We start from the raw sequence: 26,286 nt of genomic DNA on the forward strand, positions 1-26,286 counted from the left end.
AGCCTGCCCCCCAATATATGACTGTACACAGGGGAGCCCCAGCCTGCCCCCCAATATATCACTGTACACAGGGGAGCCCCAGCCTGCCCCCCAATATATCACTGTACACAGGGGAGCCCCAGCCTGCCCCCCAATATATCACTGTACACAGGGGAGCCCCAGCCTGCCCCCCAATATATCACTGTACACAGGGGAGCCCCAGCCTGCCCCCCAATATATCACTGTACACAGGGGAGCCCCAGCCTGCCCCCCAATATATCACTAGGGAGCCCCAGCCTGCCCCCCAATATATCACTAGGGAGCCCCAGCCTGCCCCCCAATATATCACTAGGGAGCCCCAGCCTGCCCCCCAATATATCACTAGGGAGCCCCAGCCTGCCCCCCAATATATCACTAGGGAGCCCCAGCCTGCCCCCCAATATATCACTAGGGAGCCCCAGCCTGCCCCCCAATATATCACTAGGGAGCCCCAGCCTGCCCCCCAATATATCACTAGGGAGCCCCAGCCTGCCCCCCAATATATCACTAGGGAGCCCCAGCCTGCCCCCCAATATATCACTAGGGAGCCCCAGCCTGCCCCCCAATATATCACTAGGGAGCCCCAGCCTGCCCCCCAATATATCACTAGGGAGCCCCAGCCTGCCCCCCAATATATCACTAGGGAGCCCCAGCCTGCCCCCCAATATATCACTAGGGAGCCCCAGCCTGCCCCCCAATATATCACTAGGGAGCCCCAGCCTGCCCCCCAATATATCACTAGGGAGCCCCAGCCTGCCCCCCAATATATCACTAGGGAGCCCCAGCCTGCCCCCCAATATATCACTAGGGAGCCCCAGCCTGCCCCCCAATATATCACTAGGGAGCCCCAGCCTGCCCCCCAATATATCACTAGGGAGCCCCAGCCTGCCCCCCAATATATCACTAGGGAGCCCCAGCCTGCCCCCCAATATATCACTAGGGAGCCCCAGCCTGCCCCCCAATATATCACTAGGGAGCCCCAGCCTGCCCCCCAATATATCACTAGGGAGCCCCAGCCTGCCCCCCAATATATCACTAGGGAGCCCCAGCCTGCCCCCCAATATATCACTAGGGAGCCCCAGCCTGCCCCCCAATATATCACTAGGGAGCCCCAGCCTGCCCCCCAATATATCACTAGGGAGCCCCAGCCTGCCCCCCAATATATCACTAGGGAGCCCCAGCCTGCCCCCCAATATATCACTAGGGAGCCCCAGCCTGCCCCCCAATATATCACTAGGGAGCCCCAGCCTGCCCCCCAATATATCACTAGGGAGCCCCAGCCTGCCCCCCAATATATCACTAGGGAGCCCCAGCCTGCCCCCCAATATATCACTAGGGAGCCCCAGCCTGCCCCCCAATATATCACTAGGGAGCCCCAGCCTGCCCCCCAATATATCACTAGGGAGCCCCAGCCTGCCCCCCAATATATCACTAGGGAGCCCCAGCCTGCCCCCCAATATATCACTAGGGAGCCCCAGCCTGCCCCCCAATATATCACTAGGGAGCCCCAGCCTGCCCCCCAATATATCACTAGGGAGCCCCAGCCTGCCCCCCAATATATCACTAGGGAGCCCCAGCCTGCCCCCCAATATATCACTAGGGAGCCCCAGCCTGCCCCCCAATATATCACTAGGGAGCCCCAGCCTGCCCCCCAATATATCACTAGGGAGCCCCAGCCTGCCCCCCAATATATCACTAGGGAGCCCCAGCCTGCCCCCCAATATATCACTAGGGAGCCCCAGCCTGCCCCCCAATATATCACTAGGGAGCCCCAGCCTGCCCCCCAATATATCACTAGGGAGCCCCAGCCTGCCCCCCAATATATCACTAGGGAGCCCCAGCCTGCCCCCCAATATATCACTAGGGAGCCCCAGCCTGCCCCCCAATATATCACTAGGGAGCCCCAGCCTGCCCCCCAATATATCACTGTACACAGGGGAGACCCAGCCTGCCCCCCAATATATCACTGTACACAGGGGAGCCCCAGCCTGCCCCCCAATATATCACTGTACACAGGGGAGCCCCAGCCTGCCCCCCCAATATATGACTGTACACAGGGGAGCCCCAGCCTGCCCCCCAATATATGACTGTACACAGGGGAGCCCCAGCCTGCCCCCCAATATATCACTGTACACAGGGGAGCCCCAGCCTGCCCCCCAATATATCACTGTACACAGGGGAGCCCCAGCCTGCCCCCCAATATATGACTGTACACAGGGGAGCCCCAGCCTGCCCCCCAATATATCACTGTACACAGGGGAGCCCCAGCCTGCCCCCCAATATATCACTGTACACAGGGGAGCCCCAGCCTGCCCCCCAATATATCACTGTACACAGGGGAGCCCCAGCCTGCCCCCCAATATATCACTAGGGAGCCCCAGCCTGCCCCCCAATATATCACTAGGGAGCCCCAGCCTGCCCCCCAATATATCACTAGGGAGCCCCAGCCTGCCCCCCAATATATCACTAGGGAGCCCCAGCCTGCCCCCCAATATATCACTAGGGAGCCCCAGCCTGCCCCCCAATATATCACTAGGGAGCCCCAGCCTGCCCCCCAATATATCACTAGGGAGCCCCAGCCTGCCCCCCAATATATCACTAGGGAGCCCCAGCCTGCCCCCCAATATATCACTAGGGAGCCCCAGCCTGCCCCCCAATATATCACTAGGGAGCCCCAGCCTGCCCCCCAATATATCACTGTACACAGGGGAGACCCAGCCTGCCCCCCAATATATCACTGTACACAGGGGAGACCCAGCCTGCCCCCCAATATATGACTGTACACAGGGGAGCCCCAGCCTGCCCCCCAATATATCACTGTACACAGGGGAGCCCCAGCCTGCCCCCCAATATATGACTGTACACAGGGGAGCCCCAGCCTGCCCCCCAATATATCACTGTACACAGGGGAGCCCCAGCCTGCCCCCCAATATATCACTGTACACAGGGGAGCCCCAGCCTGCCCCCCAATATATCACTGTACACAGGGGAGCCCCAGCCTGCCCCCCAATATATCACTGTACACAGGGGAGCCCCAGCCTGCCCCCCAATATATCACTGTACACAGGGGAGCCCCAGCCTGCCCCCCAATATATCACTGTACACAGGGGAGCCCCAGCCTGCCCCCCAATATATCACTAGGGAGCCCCAGCCTGCCCCCCAATATATCACTAGGGAGCCCCAGCCTGCCCCCCAATATATCACTAGGGAGCCCCAGCCTGCCCCCCAATATATCACTAGGGAGCCCCAGCCTGCCCCCCAATATATCACTAGGGAGCCCCAGCCTGCCCCCCAATATATCACTAGGGAGCCCCAGCCTGCCCCCCAATATATCACTAGGGAGCCCCAGCCTGCCCCCCAATATATCACTAGGGAGCCCCAGCCTGCCCCCCAATATATCACTAGGGAGCCCCAGCCTGCCCCCCAATATATCACTAGGGAGCCCCAGCCTGCCCCCCAATATATCACTAGGGAGCCCCAGCCTGCCCCCCAATATATCACTAGGGAGCCCCAGCCTGCCCCCCAATATATCACTAGGGAGCCCCAGCCTGCCCCCCAATATATCACTAGGGAGCCCCAGCCTGCCCCCCAATATATCACTAGGGAGCCCCAGCCTGCCCCCCAATATATCACTAGGGAGCCCCAGCCTGCCCCCCAATATATCACTAGGGAGCCCCAGCCTGCCCCCCAATATATCACTAGGGAGCCCCAGCCTGCCCCCCAATATATCACTAGGGAGCCCCAGCCTGCCCCCCAATATATCACTAGGGAGCCCCAGCCTGCCCCCCAATATATCACTAGGGAGCCCCAGCCTGCCCCCCAATATATCACTAGGGAGCCCCAGCCTGCCCCCCAATATATCACTAGGGAGCCCCAGCCTGCCCCCCAATATATCACTAGGGAGCCCCAGCCTGCCCCCCAATATATCACTAGGGAGCCCCAGCCTGCCCCCCAATATATCACTAGGGAGCCCCAGCCTGCCCCCCAATATATCACTAGGGAGCCCCAGCCTGCCCCCCAATATATCACTAGGGAGCCCCAGCCTGCCCCCCAATATATCACTAGGGAGCCCCAGCCTGCCCCCCAATATATCACTAGGGAGCCCCAGCCTGCCCCCCAATATATCACTAGGGAGCCCCAGCCTGCCCCCCAATATATCACTAGGGAGCCCCAGCCTGCCCCCCAATATATCACTAGGGAGCCCCAGCCTGCCCCCCAATATATCACTAGGGAGCCCCAGCCTGCCCCCCAATATATCACTAGGGAGCCCCAGCCTGCCCCCCAATATATCACTAGGGAGCCCCAGCCTGCCCCCCAATATATCACTAGGGAGCCCCAGCCTGCCCCCCAATATATCACTAGGGAGCCCCAGCCTGCCCCCCAATATATCACTAGGGAGCCCCAGCCTGCCCCCCAATATATCACTAGGGAGCCCCAGCCTGCCCCCCAATATATCACTAGGGAGCCCCAGCCTGCCCCCCAATATATCACTAGGGAGCATACTCTTACCGAGGAGCAGAAGGGTGAGTCCATTAACCACAGCACCAACATAAGTAAGGAGGTAGAGGAGGAGCAGGAACTGCAAGAGAAGAGCAGGGACAGTAATGAGAGGGGGGAGGGGAGGAGAGAGGGGGGAGGGGAGGAGAGAGGGGGGAGGGGAGGAGAGAGGGGGGAGGGGAGGGAAGGAGAGGGGGGAGACAGAGGAGGGGGGAGGGGAGGAGAGAGGGGAGACAGAGGAGGGGGGAGGGAAGGAGAGAGGGGGGAGGGGAGGAGAGAGGGGAGACACAGGAGGGGGGAGGGGAGGAGAGAGGGGAGACAGAGGAGGGGGGAGGGGAGGAGAGAGGGGGGAGGGAAGGAGAGAGGGGGGAGGGGAGGAGAGAGGGGGGAGGGGAGGAGAGAGGGGGGACAGAGGAGGGGGGAGGGGAGGAGAGAGGGGGGAGGGGAGGAGAGAGGGGAGACAGAGGAGGGGGGAGGGAAGGAGAGGGGGAAGACACAGGAGGGGGGAGGGGAGGAGAGAGGGGGGAGGGAAGGAGAGAGGGGAGACAGAGGAGGGGGGAGGGGAGGAGAGAGGGGGGAGGGGAGGAGAGAGGGGGGAGGGGAGGAGAGAGGGGGGAGGGGAGGAGAGAGGGGGGACAGAGGAGGGGGGAGGGGAGGAGAGAGGGGGGAGGGGAGGAGAGAGGGGAGACAGAGGAGGGGGGAGGGGAGGAGAGAGGGGAGACAGAGGAGGGGGAAGGGAAGGAGAGAGGGGGGAGGGAAGGAGAGAGGGGGGAGGGGAGGAGAGAGGGGGGAGGGGAGGAGAGAGGGGGGAGGGGAGGAGAGAGGGGGGACAGAGGAGGGGGGAGGGGAGGAGAGAGGGGGGAGGGAAGGAGAGAGGGGGGAGGGGAGGAGAGAGGGGAGACAGAGGAGGGGGGAGGGGAGGAGAGAGGGGAGACAGAGGAGGGGGAAGGGAAGGAGAGAGGGGGGAGGGGAGGAGAGAGGGGGGAGGGGAGGAGAGAGGGGAGACAGAGGAGGGGGGAGGGAAGGAGAGAGGGGGGAGGGGAGGAGAGAGGGGGGAGGGGAGGAGAGAGGGGGGAGGGAAGGAGAGAGGGGGGAGGGGAGGAGAGAGGGGAGACAGAGGAGGGGGGAGGGAAGGAGAGAGGGGGGAGGGAAGGAGAGAGGGGGGAGGGGAGGGAAGGAGAGAGGGGGGAGGGGAGGAGAGAGGGGAGACAGAGGAGGGGAGAGGGGAGACAGAGGAGGGGGGAGGGGAGACAGAGGAGGGGGGAGGGGAGACAGAGGAGGGGGGAGGGGAGGAGAGAGGGGAGACAGAGGAGGGGGGAGGGAAAGAGAGAGGGGAGACAGAGGAGGGGGGAGGGAAGGAGAGAGGGGAGACAGAGGAGGGGGGAGGGAAAGAGAGAGGGGAGACAGAGGAGGGGGGAGGGAAGGAGAGAGGGGAGACAGAGGAGGGGGGAGGGGAGGAGAGGGGGGAGACAGAGGAGGGGGGAGGGAAGGAGAGAGGGGAGACAGAGGAGGGGGGAGGGGAGGGGGGAGACAGAGGAGGGGGGAGGGAAGGAGAGAGGGGAGACAGAGGAGGGGGGAGGGGAGGAGAGGGGGGAGACAGAGGAGGGGGGAGGGAAAGAAAGAGGGGAGACAGAGGAGGGGGAGGGAAAGAGAGAGGGGAGACAGAGGAGGGGGGAGGGGAGGAGAGAGGGGAGACAGAGGAGGGGGAAGGGAGGGGGAAGGGAGGAGAGAGGGGAGACAGAGGAGGGGGGAGGGGAGGAGAGAGGGGAGACAGAGAAGGGGGGAGGGAAGGAGAGAGGGGAGACAGAGGAGGGGGGAGGGAAAGAGAGAGGGGAGACAGAGGAGGGGGAGGGAAAGAGAGGGGGGAGACAGAGGAGGGGGGAGGGAAAGAGAGAGGGGAGACAGAGGAGGGGGGAGGGAAGGAGAGAGGGGAGACAGAGGAGGGGGGAGGGGAGGAGAGAGGGGAGACAGAGGAGGGGGGAGGGAAGGAGAGAGGGGAGACAGAGGAGGGGGGAGGGAAGGAGAGAGGGGAGACAGAGGAGGGGGGAGGGGAGGAGAGAGGGGGGAGGGAAAGAAAGAGGGGAGACAGAGGAGGGGGAGGGAAAGAGAGAGGGGAGACAGAGGAGGGGGGAGGGGAAGAAAGAGGGGAGACAGAGGAGGGGGAGGGAAAGAGAGAGGGGAGACAGAGGAGGGGGGAGGGAAAGAGAGGGGGGAGACAGAGGAGGGGGGAGGGGAGGAGAGAGGGGAGACAGAGAAGGGGGGAGGGAAAGAGAGAGGGGAGACAGAGGAGGGGGGAGGGAAGGAGAGAGGGGAGACAGAGGAGGGGGGAGGGGAGGGGAGAGGGGAGACAGAGGAGGGGGGAGGGAAGGAGAGAGGGGAGACAGAGGAGGGGGGAGGGAAAGAGAGAGGGGAGACAGAGGAGGGGGGAGGGAAGGAGAGAGGGGAGACAGAGGAGGGGGGAGGGAAGGAGAGAGGGGAGACAGAGGAGGGGGGAGGGGAGGGGGGAGACAGAGGAGGGGGGAGGGAAGGAGAGAGGGGAGACAGAGGAGGGGGGAGGGGAGGAGAGGGGGGAGACAGAGGAGGGGGGAGGGAAAGAAAGAGGGGAGACAGAGGAGGGGGAGGGAAAGAGAGAGGGGAGACAGAGGAGGGGGGAGGGGAGGAGAGAGGGGAGACAGAGGAGGGGGAAGGGAGGGGGAAGGGAGGAGAGAGGGGAGACAGAGGAGGGGGGAGGGGAGGAGAGAGGGGAGACAGAGAAGGGGGGAGGGAAGGAGAGAGGGGAGACAGAGGAGGGGGGAGGGAAAGAGAGAGGGGAGACAGAGGAGGGGGAGGGAAAGAGAGGGGGGAGACAGAGGAGGGGGGAGGGAAGGAGAGAGGGGAGACAGAGGAGGGGGGAGGGGAGGAGAGAGGGGAGACAGAGGAGGGGGGAGGGAAGGAGAGAGGGGAGACAGAGGAGGGGGGAGGGAAAGAGAGAGGGGAGACAGAGGAGGGGGGAGGGAAGGAGAGAGGGGAGACAGAGGAGGGGGGAGGGGAGGAGAGAGGGGAGACAGAGGAGGGGGGAGGGAAGGAGAGAGGGGAGACAGAGGAGGGGGGAGGGGAGGAGAGAGGGGAGACAGAGGAGGGGGGAGGGGAGGAGAGAGGGGGGAGGGAAGGAGAGAGGGGAGACACAGGAGGGGGGAGGGAAGGAGAGAGGGGGGAGACACAGGAGGGGGGAGGGAAGGAGAGAGGGGAGACAGAGGAGGGGGGAGGGAAGGAGAGAGGGGGGAGACACAGGAGGGGGGAGGGAAGGAGAGAGGGGGGAGACACAGGAGGGGGGAGGGAAGGAGAGAGGGGGGAGACACAGGAGGGGGGAGGGAAGGAGAGAGGGGAGACACAGGAGGGGGGAGGGAAGGAGAGAGGGGGGAGACACAGGAGGGGGGAGGGAAGGAGAGAGGGGGGAGACACAGGAGGGGGGAGGGAAGGAGAGGGGACAATGTGGGGATTTACCTTCAGTGACTCTTTGGTGTCCTGCACTAAGAAGAGTCTGCGGAGAGTGGAGAACGCAGAAAAGAGGAGAAGCACAAGACGAGCGGCGATCACCTCTGCCTGCTGCTGAGGGACGGGATCCATGTCCAGATACCTCCTGAGGAGGGTGAAAGAAACACTCTACTACTCGAGAGAAACCAGCACTGCTACATCAGTAACCCTGACACTGCTACAGTTCTCTGCTGCTCTCAGTAACCCTGACACTACTACAGTTCTCTGCTGCACTCGGTAACCCTGACACTGCTACAGTTCTCTGCTGCACTCAGTAACCCTGACACTGCTACAGTTCTCTGCTACATCAGTAACCCTGACACTGCTACAGTTCTCTGCTGCACTCGGTAACCCTGACACTGCTACAGTTCTCTGCTACATCAGTAACCCTGACACTGCTACAGTTCTCTGCTGCACTCGGTAACCCTGACACTGCTACAGTTCTCTGCTGCACTCAGTAACCCTGACACTGCTACAGTTCTCTGCTGCACTCAGTAACCCTGACACTGCTACAGTTCTCTGCTGCACTCGGTAACCCTGACACTGCTACAGTTCTCTGCTGCACTCAGTAACCCTGACACTGCTACAGTTCTCTGCTGCACTCGGTAACCCTGACACTGCTACAGTTCTCTGCTGCACTCGGTAACCCTGACACTACTAGAGTTCTCTGCTGCACTCGGTAACCCTGACACTGCTACAGTTCTCTGCTACATCAGTAACCCTGACACTGCTACAGTTCTCTGCTGCACTCAGTAACCCTGACACTACTACAGTTCTCTGCTGCACTCGGTAACCCTGACACTGCTACAGTTCTCTGCTACATCAGTAACCCTGACACTGCTACAGTTCTCTGCTACATCAGTAACCCTGACACTGCTACAGTTCTCTGCTGCACTCGGTAACCCTGACACTGCTACAGTTCTCTGCTGCACTCGGTAACCCTGACACTGCTACCGTTCTCTGCTACATCAGTAACCCTGACACTGCTACCGTTCTCTGCTACATCAGTAACCCTGACACTGCTACAGTTCTCTGCTACATCAGTAACCCTGACACTGCTACAGTTCTCTGCTGCACTCAGTAACCCTGACACTGCTACAGTTCTCTGCTGCACTCGGTAACCCTGACACTGCTACAGTTCTCTGCTGCACTCGGTAACCCTGACACTGCTACAGTTCTCTGCTGCACTCGGTAACCCTGACACTACTACAGTTCTCTGCTGCACTCAGTAACCCTGACACTGCTACAGTTCTCTGCTGCACTCGGTAACCCTGACACTGCTACAGTTCTCTGCTGCACTCAGTAACCCTGACACTGCTACAGTTCTCTGCTGCACTCGGTAACCCTGACACTGCTACAGTTCTCTGCTGCACTCGGTAACCCTGACACTGCTACAGTTCTCTGCTGCACTCGGTAACCCTGACACTGTTACAGTTCTCTGCTGCACTCGGTAACCCTGACACTGCTACAGTTCTCTGCTGCACTCGGTAACCCTGACACTGCTACAGTTCTCTGCTACATCAGTAACCCTGACACTGCTACAGTTCTCTGCTGCACTCAGTAACCCTGACACTGCTACAGTTCTCTGCTGCACTCGGTAACCCTGACACTGCTACAGTTCTCTGCTGCACTCGGTAACCCTGACACTACTACAGTTCTCTGCTGCACTCGGTAACCCTGACACTGCTACAGTTCTCTGCTACATCAGTAACCCTGACACTGCTACAGTTCTCTGCTGCACTCAGTAACCCTGACACTGCTACAGTTCTCTGCTGCACTCGGTAACCCTGACACTGCTACAGTTCTCTGCTGCACTCGGTAACCCTGACACTGCTACCGTTCTCTGCTACATCAGTAACCCTGACACTGCTACCGTTCTCTGCTACATCAGTAACCCTGACACTGCTACAGTTCTCTGCTGCACTCAGTAACCCTGACACTGCTACAGTTCTCTGCTGCACTCAGTAACCCTGACACTGCTACAGTTCTCTGCTGCACTCGGTAACCCTGACACTGCTACAGTTCTCTGCTGCACTCGGTAACCCTGACACTACTACAGTTCTCTGCTGCACTCAGTAACCCTGACACTGCTACAGTTCTCTGCTGCACTCGGTAACCCTGACACTGCTACAGTTCTCTGCTGCACTCAGTAACCCTGACACTGCTACAGTTCTCTGCTGCACTCGGTAACCCTGACACTGCTACAGTTCTCTGCTGCACTCGGTAACCCTGACACTGCTACAGTTCTCTGCTACACTCGGTAACCCTGACACTGTTACAGTTCTCTGCTGCACTCGGTAACCCTGACACTGCTACAGTTCTCTGCTGCACTCGGTAACCCTGACACTGCTACAGTTCTCTGCTACATCAGTAACCCTGACACTGCTACAGTTCTCTGCTGCACTCGGTAACCCTGACACTGTTACAGTTCTCTGCTGCACTCGGTAACCCTGACACTGTTACAGTTCTCTGCTGCACTCGGTAACCCTGACACTGCTACAGTTCTCTGCTGCACTCGGTAACCCTGACACTGCTACAGTTCTCTGCTGCACTCGGTAACCCTGACACTGCTACAGTTCTCTGCTGCACTCAGTTACCCTGACACTGCTACAGTTCTCTGCTGCACTCAGTAACCCTGACACTGCTACAGTTCTCTGCTGCACTCGGTAACCCCGACACTGTTACAGTTCTCTGCTGCACTCGGTAACCCTGACACTGCTACAGTTCTCTGCTGCACTCGGTAACCCTGACACTGCTACAGTTCTCTGCTGCACTCAGTTACCCTGACACTGCTACAGTTCTCTCCTGCACTCAGTTACCCTGACACTGCTACAGTTCTCTGCTGCACTCGGTAACCCTGACACTACTACAGTTCTCTGCTGCACTCGGTAACCCTGACACTGTTACAGTTCTCTGCTGCACTCGGTAACCCTGACACTGCTACAGTTCTCTGCTGCACTCGGTAACCCTGACACTGCTACAGTTCTCTGCTGCACTCGGTAACCCTGACACTGCTACAGTTCTCTGCTGCACTCAGTTACCCTGACACTGCTACAGTTCTCTGCTGCACTCAGTAACCCTGACACTGCTACCGTTCTCTGCTGCACTCAGTAACCCTGACACTGCTACAGTTCTCTGCTGCACTCAGTAACCCTGACACTGTTACAGTTCTCTGCTGCACTCGGTAACCCTGACACTGCTACAGTTCTCTGCTGCACTCGGTAACCCTGACACTGCTACCGTTCTCTGCTGCACTCAGTAACCCTGACACTGCTACAGTTCTCTGCTGCACTCAGTAACCCTGACACTGCTACCGTTCTCTGCTGCACTCGGTAACCCTGACACTGCTACAGTTCTCTGCTACATCAGTAACCCTGACACTGCTACAGTTCTCTGCTGCACTCGGTAACCCTGACACTGCTACAGTTCTCTGCTGCACTCGGTAACCCTGACACTGCTACAGTTCTCTGCTGCACTCGGTAACCCTGACACTGCTACAGTTCTCTGCTGCACTCGGTAACCCTGACACTGCTACAGTTCTCTGCTGCACTCAGTAACCCTGACACTGCTACAGTTCTCTGCTGCACTCAGTTACCCTGACACTGCTACAGTTCTCTCCTGCACACGGTAACCCTGACACTGCTACAGTTCTCTGCTGCACTCAGTAACCCTGACACTGCTACAGTTCTCTGCTGCACTCGGTAACCCTGACACTGCTACAGTTCTCTGCTGCACTCAGTAACCCTGACACTACTACAGTTCTCTGCTGCACTCAGTAACCCTGACACTGCTACAGTTCTCTGCTGCACTCGGTAACCCTGACACTGCTACAGTTCTCTCCTGCACACGGTAACCCTGACACTGCTACAGTTCTCTGCTACATCAGTAACCCTGACACTGCTACAGTTCTCTCCTGCACTCGGTAACCCTGACACTGCTACAGTTCTCTGCTGCTCTCAGTAACCCTGACACTGCTACAGTTCTCTGCTGCACTCAGTAACCCTGACACTGCTACAGTTCTCTGCTGCTCTCAGTAACCCTGACACTGCTACAGTTCTCTGCTGCACTCGGTAACCCTGACACTGCTACAGTTCTCTGCTGCACTCGGTAACCCTGACACTGCTACAGTTCTCTGCTACATCAGTAACCCTGACACTGCTACAGTTCTCTGCTACATCAGTAACCCTGACACTGCTACAGTTCTCTGCTGCACTCAGTTACCCTGACACTGCTACAGTTCTCTGCTGCACTCAGTTACCCTGACACTGCTACAGTTCTCTGCTACATCAGTAACCCTGACACTGCTACAGTTCTCTGCTGCACTCGGTAACCCTGACACTGCTACAGTTCTCTGCTGCACTCAGTTACCCTGACACTGCTACAGTTCTCTGCTACATCAGTAACCCTGACACTGCTACAGTTCTCTGCTGCACTCGGTAACCCTGACACTGCTACAGTTCTCTGCTACATCAGTAACCCTGACACTGCTACAGTTCTCTGCTGCACTCGGTAACCCTGACACTGCTACAGTTCTCTGCTGCACTCGGTAACCCTGACACTGCTACAGTTCTCTACTGCACTCAGTTACCCTGACACTGCTACAGTTCTCTGCTGCACTCGGTAACCCTGACACTGCTACAGTTCTCTGCTGCTCTCAGTAACCCTGACACTGCTACAGTTCTCTGCTGCACTCGGTAACCCTGACACTGCTACAGTTCTCTGCTGCACTCGGTAACCCTGACACTACTACAGTTCTCTGCTGCTCTCAGTAACCCTGACACTGCTACAGTTCTCTGCTGCTCTCAGTAACCCTGACACTGCTACAGTTCTCTGCTGCACTCGGTAACCCTGACACTGCTACAGTTCTCTCCTGCACTCGGTAACCCTGACACTGCTACAGTTCTCTGCTGCACTCAGTAACCCTGACACTGCTACAGTTCTCTGCTGCACTCGGTAACCCTGACACTGTTACAGTTCTCTGCTGCACTCGGTAACCCTGACACTGCTACAGTTCTCTGCTGCACTCAGTAACCCTGACACTGCTACAGTTCTCTGCTGCACTCAGTTACCCTGACACTGTTACAGTTCTCTGCTGCACTCGGTAACCCTGACACTGCTACAGTTCTCTGCTGCTCTCAGTAACCCTGACACTGCTACAGTTCTCTGCTGCTCTCAGTTACCCTGACACTGCTACAGTTCTCTGCTGCACTCGGTAACCCTGACCCTGTGACGCTTCGGAGCACTCACTCGAAGGGGTTTGCTCCGTCCCCTTTCTTTAGCACCTTCCAGTAAAGCTGCATTGTGAGCGCCGCGCTGAGGATGAGGAGAGAAGCGTAAGAGACGACGCTGATCACACTGAACTGGATGAGACACAGCAGGCACAGGGTGAGGCCGGTGAGACAGACAGCAGAGAGAGAGATGTTTCTCCAGTACAGGAGGTCTGCCACTGAGATAGAGAGAAGGGAGAGCGTCAGTATGGGTGCAGAGTGCGGGGAGAGGGTCAGCACGGGTGCAGAGTGCGGGCAGAGGGTCAGCACGGGTGCAGAGTGCGGGCAGAGGGTCAGCACGGGTGCAGAGTGCGGGCAGAGGGTCAGCACGGGTGCAGAGTGCGGGCAGAGGGTCAGCACGGGTGCAGAGTGCGGGCAGAGGGTCAGCACGGGTGCAGAGTGCGGGCAGAGGGTCAGCACGGGTGCAGAGTGCGGGCAGAGGGTCAGCACGGGTGCAGAGTGCGGGCAGAGGGTCAGCACGGGTGCAGAGTGCGGGCAGAGGGTCAGCACGGGTGCAGAGTGCGGGGAGAGGGTCAGCACGGGTGCAGAGTGCGGGGAGAGGGTCAGCACGGGTGCAGAGTGCGGGGAGAGGGTCAGCACGGGTGCAGAGTGCGGGGAGAGGGTCAGCACGGGTGCAGAGTGCGGGGAGAGGGTCAGCACGGGTGCAGAGTGAAGGGGCAGAGGGTCAGCACGGGTGCAGAGTGAAGGGGCAGAGGATCAGCACGGGTGCAGAGTGCGGGTGAGAGGGTCAGCACGGGTGCAGAGTGCGGGGAGAGGGTCAGCACGGGTGCAGAGTGCGGGGAGAGGGTCAGCACGGGTGCAGAGTGCGGGGAGAGGGTCAGCACGGGTGCAGAGTGCGGGGAGAGGGTCAGCACGGGTGCAGAGTGCGGGGAGAGGGTCAGCACGGGTGCAGAGTGCGGGGAGAGGGTCAGCACGGGTGCAGAGTGCGGGGAGAGGGTCAGCACAGGTGCAGAGTGCGGGGAGAGGGTCAGCACGGGTGCAGAGTGCGGGGGGAGGGTCAGCACGGGTGCAGAGTGCGGGGAGAGGGTCAGCACGAGTGCAGAGTGCGGGGAGAGGGTCAGCACGGGTGCAGAGTGCGGGGAGAGGGTCAGCACGGGTGCAGAGTGCGGGGAGAGGGTCAGCACGAGTGCAGAGTGCGGGGAGAGGGTCAGCACGGGTGCAGAGTGCGGGGAGAGGGTCAGCACGGGTGCAGAGTGCGGGGAGAGGGTCAGCACGGGTGCAGAGTGCGGGGGAGAGGGTCAGCACGGGTGCAGAGTGCGGGTGAGAGGGTCAGCACGGGTGCAGAGTGCGGGTGAGAGGGTCAGCACGGGTGCAGAGGGCGGGGAGAGGGTCAGCACGGGTGCAGAGTGCGGGGAGAGGGTCAGCACGGGTGCAGAGTGCGGGTGAGAGGGTCAGCACGGGTGCAGAGTGCGGGTGAGAGGGTCAGCACGGGTGCAGAGTGCGGGGAGAGGGTCAGCACGGGTGCAGAGTGCGGGGAGAGGGTCAGCACGGGTGCAGAGTGCGGGGAGAGGGTCAGCACGGGTGCAGAGTGCGGGGAGAGGGTCAGCACGAGTGCAGAGTGCGGGGAGAGGGTCAGCACGGGTGCAGAGTGCGGGGGGAGGGTCAGCACGGGTGCAGAGTGCGGGGAGAGGGTCAGCACGAGTGCAGAGTGCGGGGAGAGGGTCAGCACGGGTGCAGAGTGCGGGGAGAGGGTCAGCACGGGTGCAGAGTGCGGGGAGAGGGTCAGCACGGGTGCAGAGTGCGGGGAGAGGGTCAGCACGGGTGCAGAGTGCGGGGAGAGGGTCAGCACGGGTGCAGAGTGCGGGGAGAGGGTCAGCACGGGTGCAGAGTGCGGGGAGAGGGTCAGCACGGGTGCAGAGTGCGGGGAGAGGGTCAGCACGAGTGCAGAGTGCGGGGAGAGGGTCAGCACGGGTGCAGAGTGCGGGGAGAGGGTCAGCACGGGTGCAGAGTGCGGGGAGAGGGTCAGCACGAGTGCAGAGTGCGGGGAGAGGGTCAGCACGGGTGCAGAGTGCGGGGAGAGGGTCAGCACGGGTGCAGAGTGCGGGGAGAGGGTCAGCACGGGTGCAGAGTGCGGGTGAGAGGGTCAGCACGGGTGCAGAGTGCGGGTGAGAGGGTCAGCACGGGTGCAGAGTGCGGGTGAGAGGGTCAGCACGGGTGCAGAGTGCGGGGAGAGGGTCAGCACGGGTGCAGAGTGCGGGGAGAGGGTCAGCACGGGTGCAGAGTGCGGGTGAGAGGGTCAGCACGGGTGCAGAGTGCGGGTGAGAGGGTCAGCACGGGTGCTTTGTGTCATGTGCCTCCAGGCGATGACATTATAACACATACATAATGCTGGGGCAGTCCTCCCGTAGTAAGGCTACATGCACACGACCGTATCCGGATCCGTTTTTTTTGTGGATTGATTGTAATAATGCCTATCCTTGTCCGCAAACTAGAAAAAAATAGGACATGCACTATTTTTTTTGCGGGGTAACGGAATGGACATACTGATGCGGACAGCACACGGTTAAAATGAATGGGTCCACATCTATCCGCAAAAAAACGGAACGGACACGGAAACAAACAACGTTCTTGTGCATGTAGCCTAACTGTGCGCGCCTGGGCCCCGCACTGCTGCCTTCCAGGGGCCCCATCTATTCAGAGATGCTGTTGTTACAATAATGGGGTGACTCACAGCCAGCACAGGACACGGGCCCCTGCGCTAATACTGGTAGACGGGCCCCTGATTCGTGACACTTCTAACAAATCTCTGGGCCCCGTTTAATAGGAAGTAACATGAAAAGAAGGGGCCCCAGCGTCCTGCCCTGTGAGGGCCCGCCCATGTTATGCCTTCCACAAGTTTCAAAAAGATGTGACCCCTAAAACTTCCTCCCCAAAGCCCATACAGCAGGTCAGCAGGTGGATGATGGGAGTTGTGGGGCCCTGGAGGGTTGCAGCACGGGGGCCCCTTCACCCAGAACTCACCCGCTTTCTTCATGTCGTCCTCCTGGAAGCTGCTCTGGGGTGACAGGTGCAGGGACTCTGTGCGGCCTGTGAGGGACAGAAGAAGACACTAAATATAGACGGGCAGGGACCACCCCCCTGAGGGCGACCCCCACCCAGGCCAGAAAAAGACACAGCTGCCCACGCCCCGCAGGGCGACCCTCATATAAACCTGGGAGACACCGGCTATAATGGGGCCACTCACCCCTCAGGCCAGCACCAACATTAATACCAGGCTAAACTCAGTGCCCCCCAACAACGCCCACACTGAACCCCACATGTACCCCAACAGGGAACCCTGTGCCCACACTGGATCCCCCGGTCACTGGGTGCAGTATACACCGATATCCACCACTGATGGAGGCACCGCAGACATTAGCCCTGTGCCCACACTGGATCCCCCGGTCACTGGGTGCAGTATACACCGATATCCACCACTGAGGGAGGCACCGCAGACATTAGTCCTGTGCCCACACTGGATCCCCCGGTCACTGGGTGCAGTATACACCGATATCCACCACTGATGGAGGCACCGCAGACATTAGCCCTGTGCCCACACTGGATCCCCCCGGTCACTGGGTGCAGTATACACCGATATCCACCACTGAGGGAGGCACCGCAGACATTAGCCCTGTGCCCACACTGGATCCCCCCGGTCACTGGGTGCAGTATACACAGATATCCACCACTGATGGAGGCACCGCAGACATTAGCCCTGTGCCCACACTGGATCCCCCGGTCACTGGGTGCAGTATACACAGATATCCACCACTGATGGAGGCACCGCAGACATTAGTCCTGTGCCCACACTGGATCCCCCCGGTCACTGGGTGCAGTATACACCGATATCCACCACTGATGGAGGCACCGCAGACATTAGCCCTGTGCCCACACTGGATCCCTCCGGTCACTGGGTGCAGTATACACCGATATCCACCACTGATGGAGGCACCGCAGACATTAGCCCTGTGCCCACACTGGATCCCCCCGGTCACTGGGTGCAGTATACACCGATATCCACCACTGATGGAGGCACCGCAGACATTAGCCCTGTGCCCACACTGGATCCCCCGGTCACTGGGTGCAGTATACACCGATATCCACCACTGATGGAGGCACCGCAGACACTAGCCCTGTGCCCACACTGGATCCCCCCGGTCACTGGGTGCAGTATACACCGATATCCACCACTGATGGAGGCACCGCAGACACTAGCCCTGTGCCCACACTGGATCCCCCCGGTCACTGGGTGCAGTATACACAGATATCCACCACTGATGGAGGCACCGCAGACATTAGCCCTGTGCCCACACTGGATCCCCCCGGTCACTGGGTGCAGTATACACCGATATCCACCACTGATGGAGGCACCGCAGACATTAGCCCTGTGCCCACACTGGATCCCCCAGTCACTGGGTGCAGTATACACAGATATCCACCACTGATGGAGGCACCGCAGACATTAGCCCTGTGCCCACACTGGATCCCCCGGTCACTGGGTGTAGTATACACCGATATCCACCACTGAGGGAGGCACCGCAGACATCATTAGCCCTGTGCCCACACTGGATCCCCCCGGTCACTGGGTGCAGTATACACCGATATCCACCACTGATGGAGGCACCGCAGACATTAGCCCTGTGCCCACACTGGATCCCCCGGTCACTGGGTGCAGTATACACCGATATCCACCACTGATGGAGGCACCGCAGACATTAGCCCTGTGCCCACACTGGATCCCCCGGTCACTGGGTGCAGTATACACCGATATCCACCACTGAGGGAGGCACCGCAGACACTAGCCCTGTGCCCACACTGGATCCCCCCGGTCACTGGGTGCAGTATACACCGATATCCACCACTGAGGGAGGCACCGCAGACATTAGCCCTGTGCCCACACTGGATCCCCCCGGTCACTGGGTGCAGTATACACCGATATCCACCACTGAGGGAGGCACCGCAGACATTAGCCCTGTGCCCACACTGGATCCCCCGGTCACTGGGTGCAGTATACACAGATATCCACCACTGATGGAGGCACCGCAGACATTAGCCCTGTGCCCACACTGGATCCCCCCGGTCACTGGGTGCAGTATACACCGATATCCACCACTGAGGGAGGCACCGCAGACATCATTAGCCCTGTGCCCACACTGGATCCCCCCGGTCACTGGGTGCAGTATACACAGATATCCACCACTGAGGGAGGCACCGCAGACATTAGCCCTGTGCCCACACTGGATCCCCCGGTCACTGGGTGCAGTATACACCGATATCCACCACTGATGGAGGCACCGCAGACATTAGCCCTGTGCCCACACTGGATCCCCCGGTCACTGGGTGCAGTATACACCGATATCCACCACTGAGGGAGGCACCGCAGACATTAGCCCTGTGCCCACACTGGATCCCCCGGTCACTGGGTGCAGTATACACCGATATCCACCACTGAGGGAGGCACCGCAGACATTAGCCCTGTGCCCACACTGGATCCCCCGGTCACTGGGTGCAGTATACACAGATATCCACCACTGATGGAGGCACCGCAGACATTAGCCCTGTGCCCACACTGGATCCCCCGGTCACTGGGTGTAGTATACACCGATATCCACCACTGAGGGAGGCACCGCAGACATTAGCCCTGTGCCCACACTGGATCCCCCGGTCACTGGGTGCAGTATACACCGATATCCACCACTGATGGAGGCACCGCAGACATTAGCCCTGTGCCCACACTGGATCCCCCCGGTCACTGGGTGCAGTATACACAGATATCCACCACTGAGGGAGGCACCGCAGACATTAGCCCTGTGCCCACACTGGATCCCCCGGTCACTGGGTGCAGTATACACCGATATCCACCACTGATGGAGGCACCGCAGACATTAGCCCTGTGCCCACACTGGATCCCCCCCGGTCACTGGGTGCAGTATACACCGATATCCACCACTGATGGAGGCACCGCAGACACTAGCCCTGTGCCCACACTGGATCCCCCCGGTCACTGGGTGCAGTATACACAGATATCCACCACTGATGGAGGCACCGCAGACATTAGCCCTGTGCCCACACTGGATCCCCCCGGTCACTGGGTGCAGTATACACAGATATCCACCACTGATGGAGGCACCGCAGACATTAGCCCTGTGCCCACACTGGATCCCCCCGGTCACTGGGTGCAGTATACACCGATATCCACCACTGAGGGAGGCACCGCAGACACTAGCCCTGTGCCCACACTGGATCCCCCCGGTCACTGGGTGCAGTATACACCGATATCCACCACTGAGGGAGGCACCGCAGACATTAGCCCTGTGCCCACACTGGATCCCCCCGGTCACTGGGTGCAGTATACACCGATATCCACCACTGAGGGAGGCACCGCAGACATTAGCCCTGTGCCCACACTGGATCCCCCCGGTCACTGGGTGCAGTATACACAGATATCCACCACTGATGGAGGCACCGCAGACATTAGCCCTGTGCCCACACTGGATCCCCCCGGTCACTGGGTGCAGTATACACCGATATCCACCACTGAGGGAGGCACCGCAGACACTAGCCCTGTGCCCACACTGGATCCCCCCGGTCACTGGGTGCAGTATACACAGATATCCACCACTGATGGAGGCACCGCAGACATTAGCCCTGTGCCCACACTGGATCCCCCGGTCACTGGGTGCAGTATACACCGATATCCACCACTGAGGGAGGCACCGCAGACATTAGCCCTGTGCCCACACTGGATCCCCCGGTCACTGGGTGCAGTATACACAGATATCCACCACTGATGGAGGCACCGCAGACATTAGCCCTGTGCCCACACTGGATCCCCCGGTCACTGGGTGCAGTATACACCGATATCCACCACTGAGGGAGGCACCGCAGACATTAGCCCTGTGCCCACACTGGATCCCCCCGGTCACTGGGTGCAGTATACACCGATATCCACCACTGATGGAGGCACCGCAGACATTAGCCCTGTGCCCACACTGGATCCCCCGGTCACTGGGTGCAGTATACACCGATATCCACCACTGAGGGAGGCACCGCAGACATTAGCCCTGTGCCCACACTGGATCCCCCGGTCACTGGGTGCAGTATACACCGATATCCACCACTGAGGGAGGCACCGCAGACATTAGCCCTGTGCCCACACTGGATCCCCCGGTCACTGGGTGCAGTATACACAGATATCCACCACTGATGGAGGCACGCAGACATTAGCCCTGTGCCCACACTGGATCCCCCGGTCACTGGGTGTAGTATACACCGATATCCACCACTGAGGGAGGCACCGCAGACATTAGCCCTGTGCCCACACTGGATCCCCCGGTCACTGGGTGCAGTATACACCGATATCCACCACTGAGGGAGGCACCGCAGACATTAGCCCTGTGCCCACACTGGATCCCCCCGGTCACTGGGTGCAGTATACACCGATATCCACCACTGAGGGAGGCACCGCAGACATTAGCCCTGTGCCCACACTGGATCCCCCGGTCACTGGGTGCGGTATACACCGATATCCACCACTGAGGGAGGCACCGCAGACATTAGCCCTGTGCCCACACTGGATCCCCCGGTCACTGGGTGCAGTATACACCGATATCCACCACTGAGGGAGGCACCGCAGACATTAGTCCTGTGCCCACACTGGATCCCCCGGTCACTGGGTGCAGTATACACCGATATCCACCACTGATGGAGGCACCGCAGACATTAGTCCTGTGCCCACACTGGATCCCCCCGGTCACTGGGTGCAGTATACACCGATATCCACCACTGATGGAGGCACCGCAGACATTAGCCCTGTGCCCACACTGGATCCCCCCGGTCACTGGGTGCAGTATACACAGATATCCACCACTGATGGAGGCACCGCAGACATTAGCCCTGTGCCCACACTGGATCCCCCGGTCACTGGGTGCAGTATACACCGATATCCACCACTGAGGGAGGCACCGCAGACATTAGCCCTGTGCCCACACTGGATCCCCCCGGTCACTGGGTGCAGTATACACCGATATCCACCACTGAGGGAGGCACCGCAGACATTAGCCCTGTGCCCACACTGGATCCCCCGGTCACTGGGTGCAGTATACACAGATATCCACCACTGATGGAGGCACCGCAGACATTAGCCCTGTGCCCACACTGGATCCCCCGGTCACTGGGTGCGGTATACACCGATATCCACCACTGATGGAGGCACCGCAGACATTAGCCCTGTGCCAAACACACGAACCCCCCGGTCACTGGGTGCAGTATACACCGATATCCACCACTGAGGGAGGCACCGCAGACATTAGCCCTGTGCCCACACTGGATCCCCCGGTCACTGGGTGCAGTATACACCGATATCCACCACTGAGGGAGGCACCGCAGACATTAGCCCTGTGCCCACACTGGATCCCCCGGTCACTGGGTGCAGTATACACCGATATCCACCACTGAGGGAGGCACCGCAGACATTAGTCCTGTGCCCACACTGGATCCCCCGGTCACTGGGTGCAGTATACACCGATATCCACCACTGATGGAGGCACCGCAGACATTAGTCCTGTGCCCACACTGGATCCCCCCGGTCACTGGGTGCAGTATACACCGATATCCACCACTGAGGGAGGCACCGCAGACATTAGCCCTGTGCCCACACTGGATCCCCCCGGTCACTGGGTGCAGTATACACCGATATCCACCACTGATGGAGGCACCGCAGACATTAGCCCTGTGCCCACACTGGATCCCCCCGGTCACTGGGTGCAGTATACACAGATATCCACCACTGATGGAGGCACCGCAGACATTAGCCCTGTGCCCACACTGGATCCCCCGGTCACTGGGTGCAGTATACACCGATATCCACCACTGAGGGAGGCACCGCAGACATTAGCCCTGTGCCCACACTGGATCCCCCGGTCACTGGGTGCGGTATACACAGATATCCACCACTGATGGAGGCACCGCAGACATTAGCCCTGTGCCCACACTGGATCCCCCCGGTCACTGGGTGCGGTATACACCGATATCCACCACTGAGGGAGGCACCGCAGACATTAGCCCTGTGCCCACACTGGATCCCCCGGTCACTGGGTGCAGTATACACCGATATCCACCACTGAGGGAGGCACCGCAGACATTAGCCCTGTACCCACACAGGATCCCCCCGGTCACTGGGTGCAGTATACACAGATATCCACCACTGAGGGAGGCACCGCAGACATTAGCCCTGTGCCCACACTGGATCCCCCGGTCACTGGGTGCGGTATACACCGATATCCACCACTGATGGAGGCACCGCAGACATTAGCCCTGTGCCAAACACACGAACCCCCCGGTCACTGGGTGCAGTATACACCGATATCCACCACTGAGGGAGGCACCGCAGACATTAGCCCTGTGCCCACACTGGATCCCCCGGTCACTGGGTGCAGTATACACCGATATCCACCACTGAGGGAGGCACCGCAGACATTAGCCCTGTGCCCACACTGGATTGCCGCGGTCACTGGGTGCAGTATACACCGATATCCACCACTGAGGGAGGCACCGCAGACATTAGCCCTGTGCCCACACTGGATCCCCCCGGTCACTGGGTGCAGTATACACCGATATCCACCACTGAGGGAGGCACCGCAGACATTAGCCCTGTGCCCACACTGGATCCCCCCGGTCACTGGGTGCAGTATACACCGATATCCACCACTGAGGGAGGCACCGCAGACATTAGCCCTGTGCCCACACTGGATCCCCCGGTCACTGGGTGCAGTATACACAGATATCCACCACTGAGGGAGGCACCGCAGACATTAGCCCTGTGCCCACACTGGATCCCCCGGTCACTGGGTGCAGTATACACCGATATCCACCACTGAGGGAGGCACCGCAGACATTAGCCCTGTGCCCACACTGGATCCCCCCGGTCACTGGGTGCAGTATACACAGATATCCACCACTGAGGGAGGCACCGCAGACATTAGCCCTGTGCCCACACTGGATCCCCCGGTCACTGGGTGCAGTATACACCGATATCCACCACTGAGGGAGGCACCGCAGACATTAGCCCTGTGCCCACACTGGATCCCCCGGTCACTGGGTGCGGTATACACCGATATCCACCACTGAGGGAGGCACCGCAGACATTAGCCCTGTGCCCACACTGGATCCCCCGGTCACTGGGTGCGGTATACACCGATATCCACCACTGAGGGAGGCACCGCAGACATTAGCCCTGTGCCCACACTGGATCCCCCCGGTCACTGGGTGCAGTATACACCGATATCCACCACTGATGGAGGCACCGCAGACATTAGCCCTGTGCCCACACTGGATCCCCCGGTCACTGGGTGCAGTATACACAGATATCCACCACTGAGGGAGGCACCGCAGACATTAGCCCTGTGCCCACACTGGATCCCCCCGGTCACTGGGTGCAGTATACACCGATATCCACCACTGATGGAGGCACCGCAGACATTAGCCCTGTGCCCACACTGGATCCCCCCGGTCACTGGGTGCAGTATACACCGATATCCACCACTGAGGGAGGCACCGCAGACATTAGCCCTGTGCCCACACTGGATCCCTCCGGTCACTGGGTGCAGTATACACCGATATCCACCACTGAGGGAGGCACCGCAGACATTAGCCCTGTGCCCACACTGGATCCCCCGGTCACTGGGTGCGGTATACACCGATATCCACCACTGATGGAGGCACCGCAGACATTAGCCCTGTGCCAAACACACGAACCCCCCGGTCACTGGGTGCAGTATACACCGATATCCACCACTGAGGGAGGCACCGCAGACATTAGCCCTGTGCCCACACTGGATCCCCCGGTCACTGGGTGCAGTATACACCGATATCCACCACTGAGGGAGGCACCGCAGACATTAGCCCTGTGCCCACACTGGATCCCCCGGTCACTGGGTGCAGTATACACCGATATCCACCACTGAGGGAGGCACCGCAGACATTAGCCCTGTGCCCACACTGGATCCCCCCGGTCACTGGGTGCAGTATACACCGATATCCACCACTGAGGGAGGCACCGCAGACATTAGCCCTGTGCCCACACTGGATCCCCCCGGTCACTGGGTGCAGTATACACCGATATCCACCACTGAGGGAGGCACCGCAGACATTAGCCCTGTGCCCACACTGGATCCCCCCGGTCACTGGGTGCAGTATACACAGATATCCACCACTGAGGGAGGCACCGCAGACATTAGCCCTGTGCCCACACTGGATCCCCCGGTCACTGGGTGCAGTATACACAGATATCCACCACTGAGGGAGGCACCGCAGACATTAGCCCTGTGCCCACACTGGATCCCCCTGGTCACTGGGTGCAGTATACACCGATATCCACCACTGAGGGAGGCACCGCAGACATTAGCCCTGTGCCCACACTGGATCCCCCGGTCACTGGGTGCGTATACACCGATATCCACCACTGAGGGAGGCACCGCAGACATTAGCCCTGTGCCCACACTGGATTGCCCCGGTCACTGGGTGCAGTATACACCGATATCCACCACTGAGGGAGGCACCGCAGACATTAGCCCTGTGCCCACACTGGATCCCCCCGGTCACTGGGTGCAGTATACACCGATATCCACCACTGATGGAGGCACCGCAGACATTAGCCCTGTGCCCACACTGGATCCCCCCCGGTCACTGGGTGCAGTATACACCGATATCCACCACTGATGGAGGCACCGCAGACATTAGCCCTGTGCCCACACTGGATCCCCCCGGTCACTGGGTGCAGTATACACCGATATCCACCACTGAGGGAGGCACCGCAGACATTAGCCCTGTGCCCACACTGGATCCCCCGGTCACTGGGTGCAGTATACACCGATATCCACCACTGATGGAGGCACCGCAGACATTAGCCCTGTGCCCACACTGGATCCCCCGGTCACTGGGTGCAGTATACACCGATATCCACCACTGAGGGAGGCACCGCAGACATTAGCCCTGTGCCCACACTGGATCCCCCCGGTCACTGGGTGCAGTATACACCGATATCCACCACTGAGGGAGGCACCGCAGACATTAGCCCTGTGCCCACACTGGATCCCCCGGTCACTGGGTGCGGTATACACCGATATCCACCACTGATGGAGGCACCGCAGACATTAGCCCTGTGCCCACACTGGATCCCCCGGTCACTGGGTGCAGTATACACCGATATCCACCACTGAGGGAGGCACCGCAGACATTAGCCCTGTGCCCACACTGGATCCCCCGGTCACTGGGTGCAGTATACACCGATATCCACCACTGAGGGAGGCACCGCAGACATTAGCCCTGTGCCCACACTGGATCCCCCGGTCACTGGGTGCAGTATACACCGATATCCACCACTGATGGAGGCACCGCAGACATTAGCCCTGTGCCCACACTGGATCCCCCCGGTCACTGGGTGCAGTATACACCGATATCCACCACTGAGGGAGGCACCGCAGACATTAGCCCTGTGCCCACACTGGATCCCCCGGTCACTGGGTGCAGTATACACCGATATCCACCACTGAGGGAGGCACCGCAGACATTAGCCCTGTGCCCACACTGGATCCCCCCGGTCACTGGGTGCAGTATACACCGATATCCACCACTGAGGGAGGCACCGCAGACATTAGCCCTGTGCCCACACTGGATCCCCCGGTCACTGGGTGCAGTATACACCGATATCCACCACTGAGGGAGGCACCGCAGACATTAGCCCTGTGCCCACACTGGATCCCCCGGTCACTGGGTGCAGTATACACCGATATCCACCACTGATGGAGGCACCGCAGACATTAGCCCTGTGCCCACACTGGATCCCCCGGTCACTGGGTGCAGTATACACAGATATCCACCACTGAGGGAGGCACCGCAGACATTAGCCCTGTGCCCACACTGGATCCCCCCGGTCACTGGGTGCAGTATACACCGATATCCACCACTGATGGAGGCACCGCAGACATTAGCC

At 59.8% G+C, this 26,286-nt stretch overlaps 1 protein-coding gene across 1 annotated transcript in view; it reads right to left on the reverse strand.

Moving 5' to 3' along the window:
- RTN2 (reticulon 2) overlaps window positions 1-26,286 on the reverse strand; it is an 80,457-nt gene that overhangs the window by 15,579 nt on the left and 38,592 nt on the right. Inside the window, exons 4-7 of the mRNA XM_040442475.1 lie at window positions 16,278-16,343; window positions 13,276-13,474; window positions 7,999-8,134; window positions 4,528-4,597 (exon numbers count right to left, since the gene is read on the reverse strand). Coding sequence (XP_040298409.1) covers window positions 4,528-4,597; window positions 7,999-8,134; window positions 13,276-13,474; window positions 16,278-16,343 — 471 coding nt within the window. The remainder of the gene's footprint in view (window positions 1-4,527; window positions 4,598-7,998; window positions 8,135-13,275; window positions 13,475-16,277; window positions 16,344-26,286) is intronic.

The sequence above is a fragment of the Bufo bufo genome, chromosome 8, assembly GCF_905171765.1.
Source record: "Bufo bufo chromosome 8, aBufBuf1.1, whole genome shotgun sequence".
Lineage (NCBI taxonomy): Eukaryota > Metazoa > Chordata > Amphibia > Anura > Bufonidae > Bufo > Bufo bufo.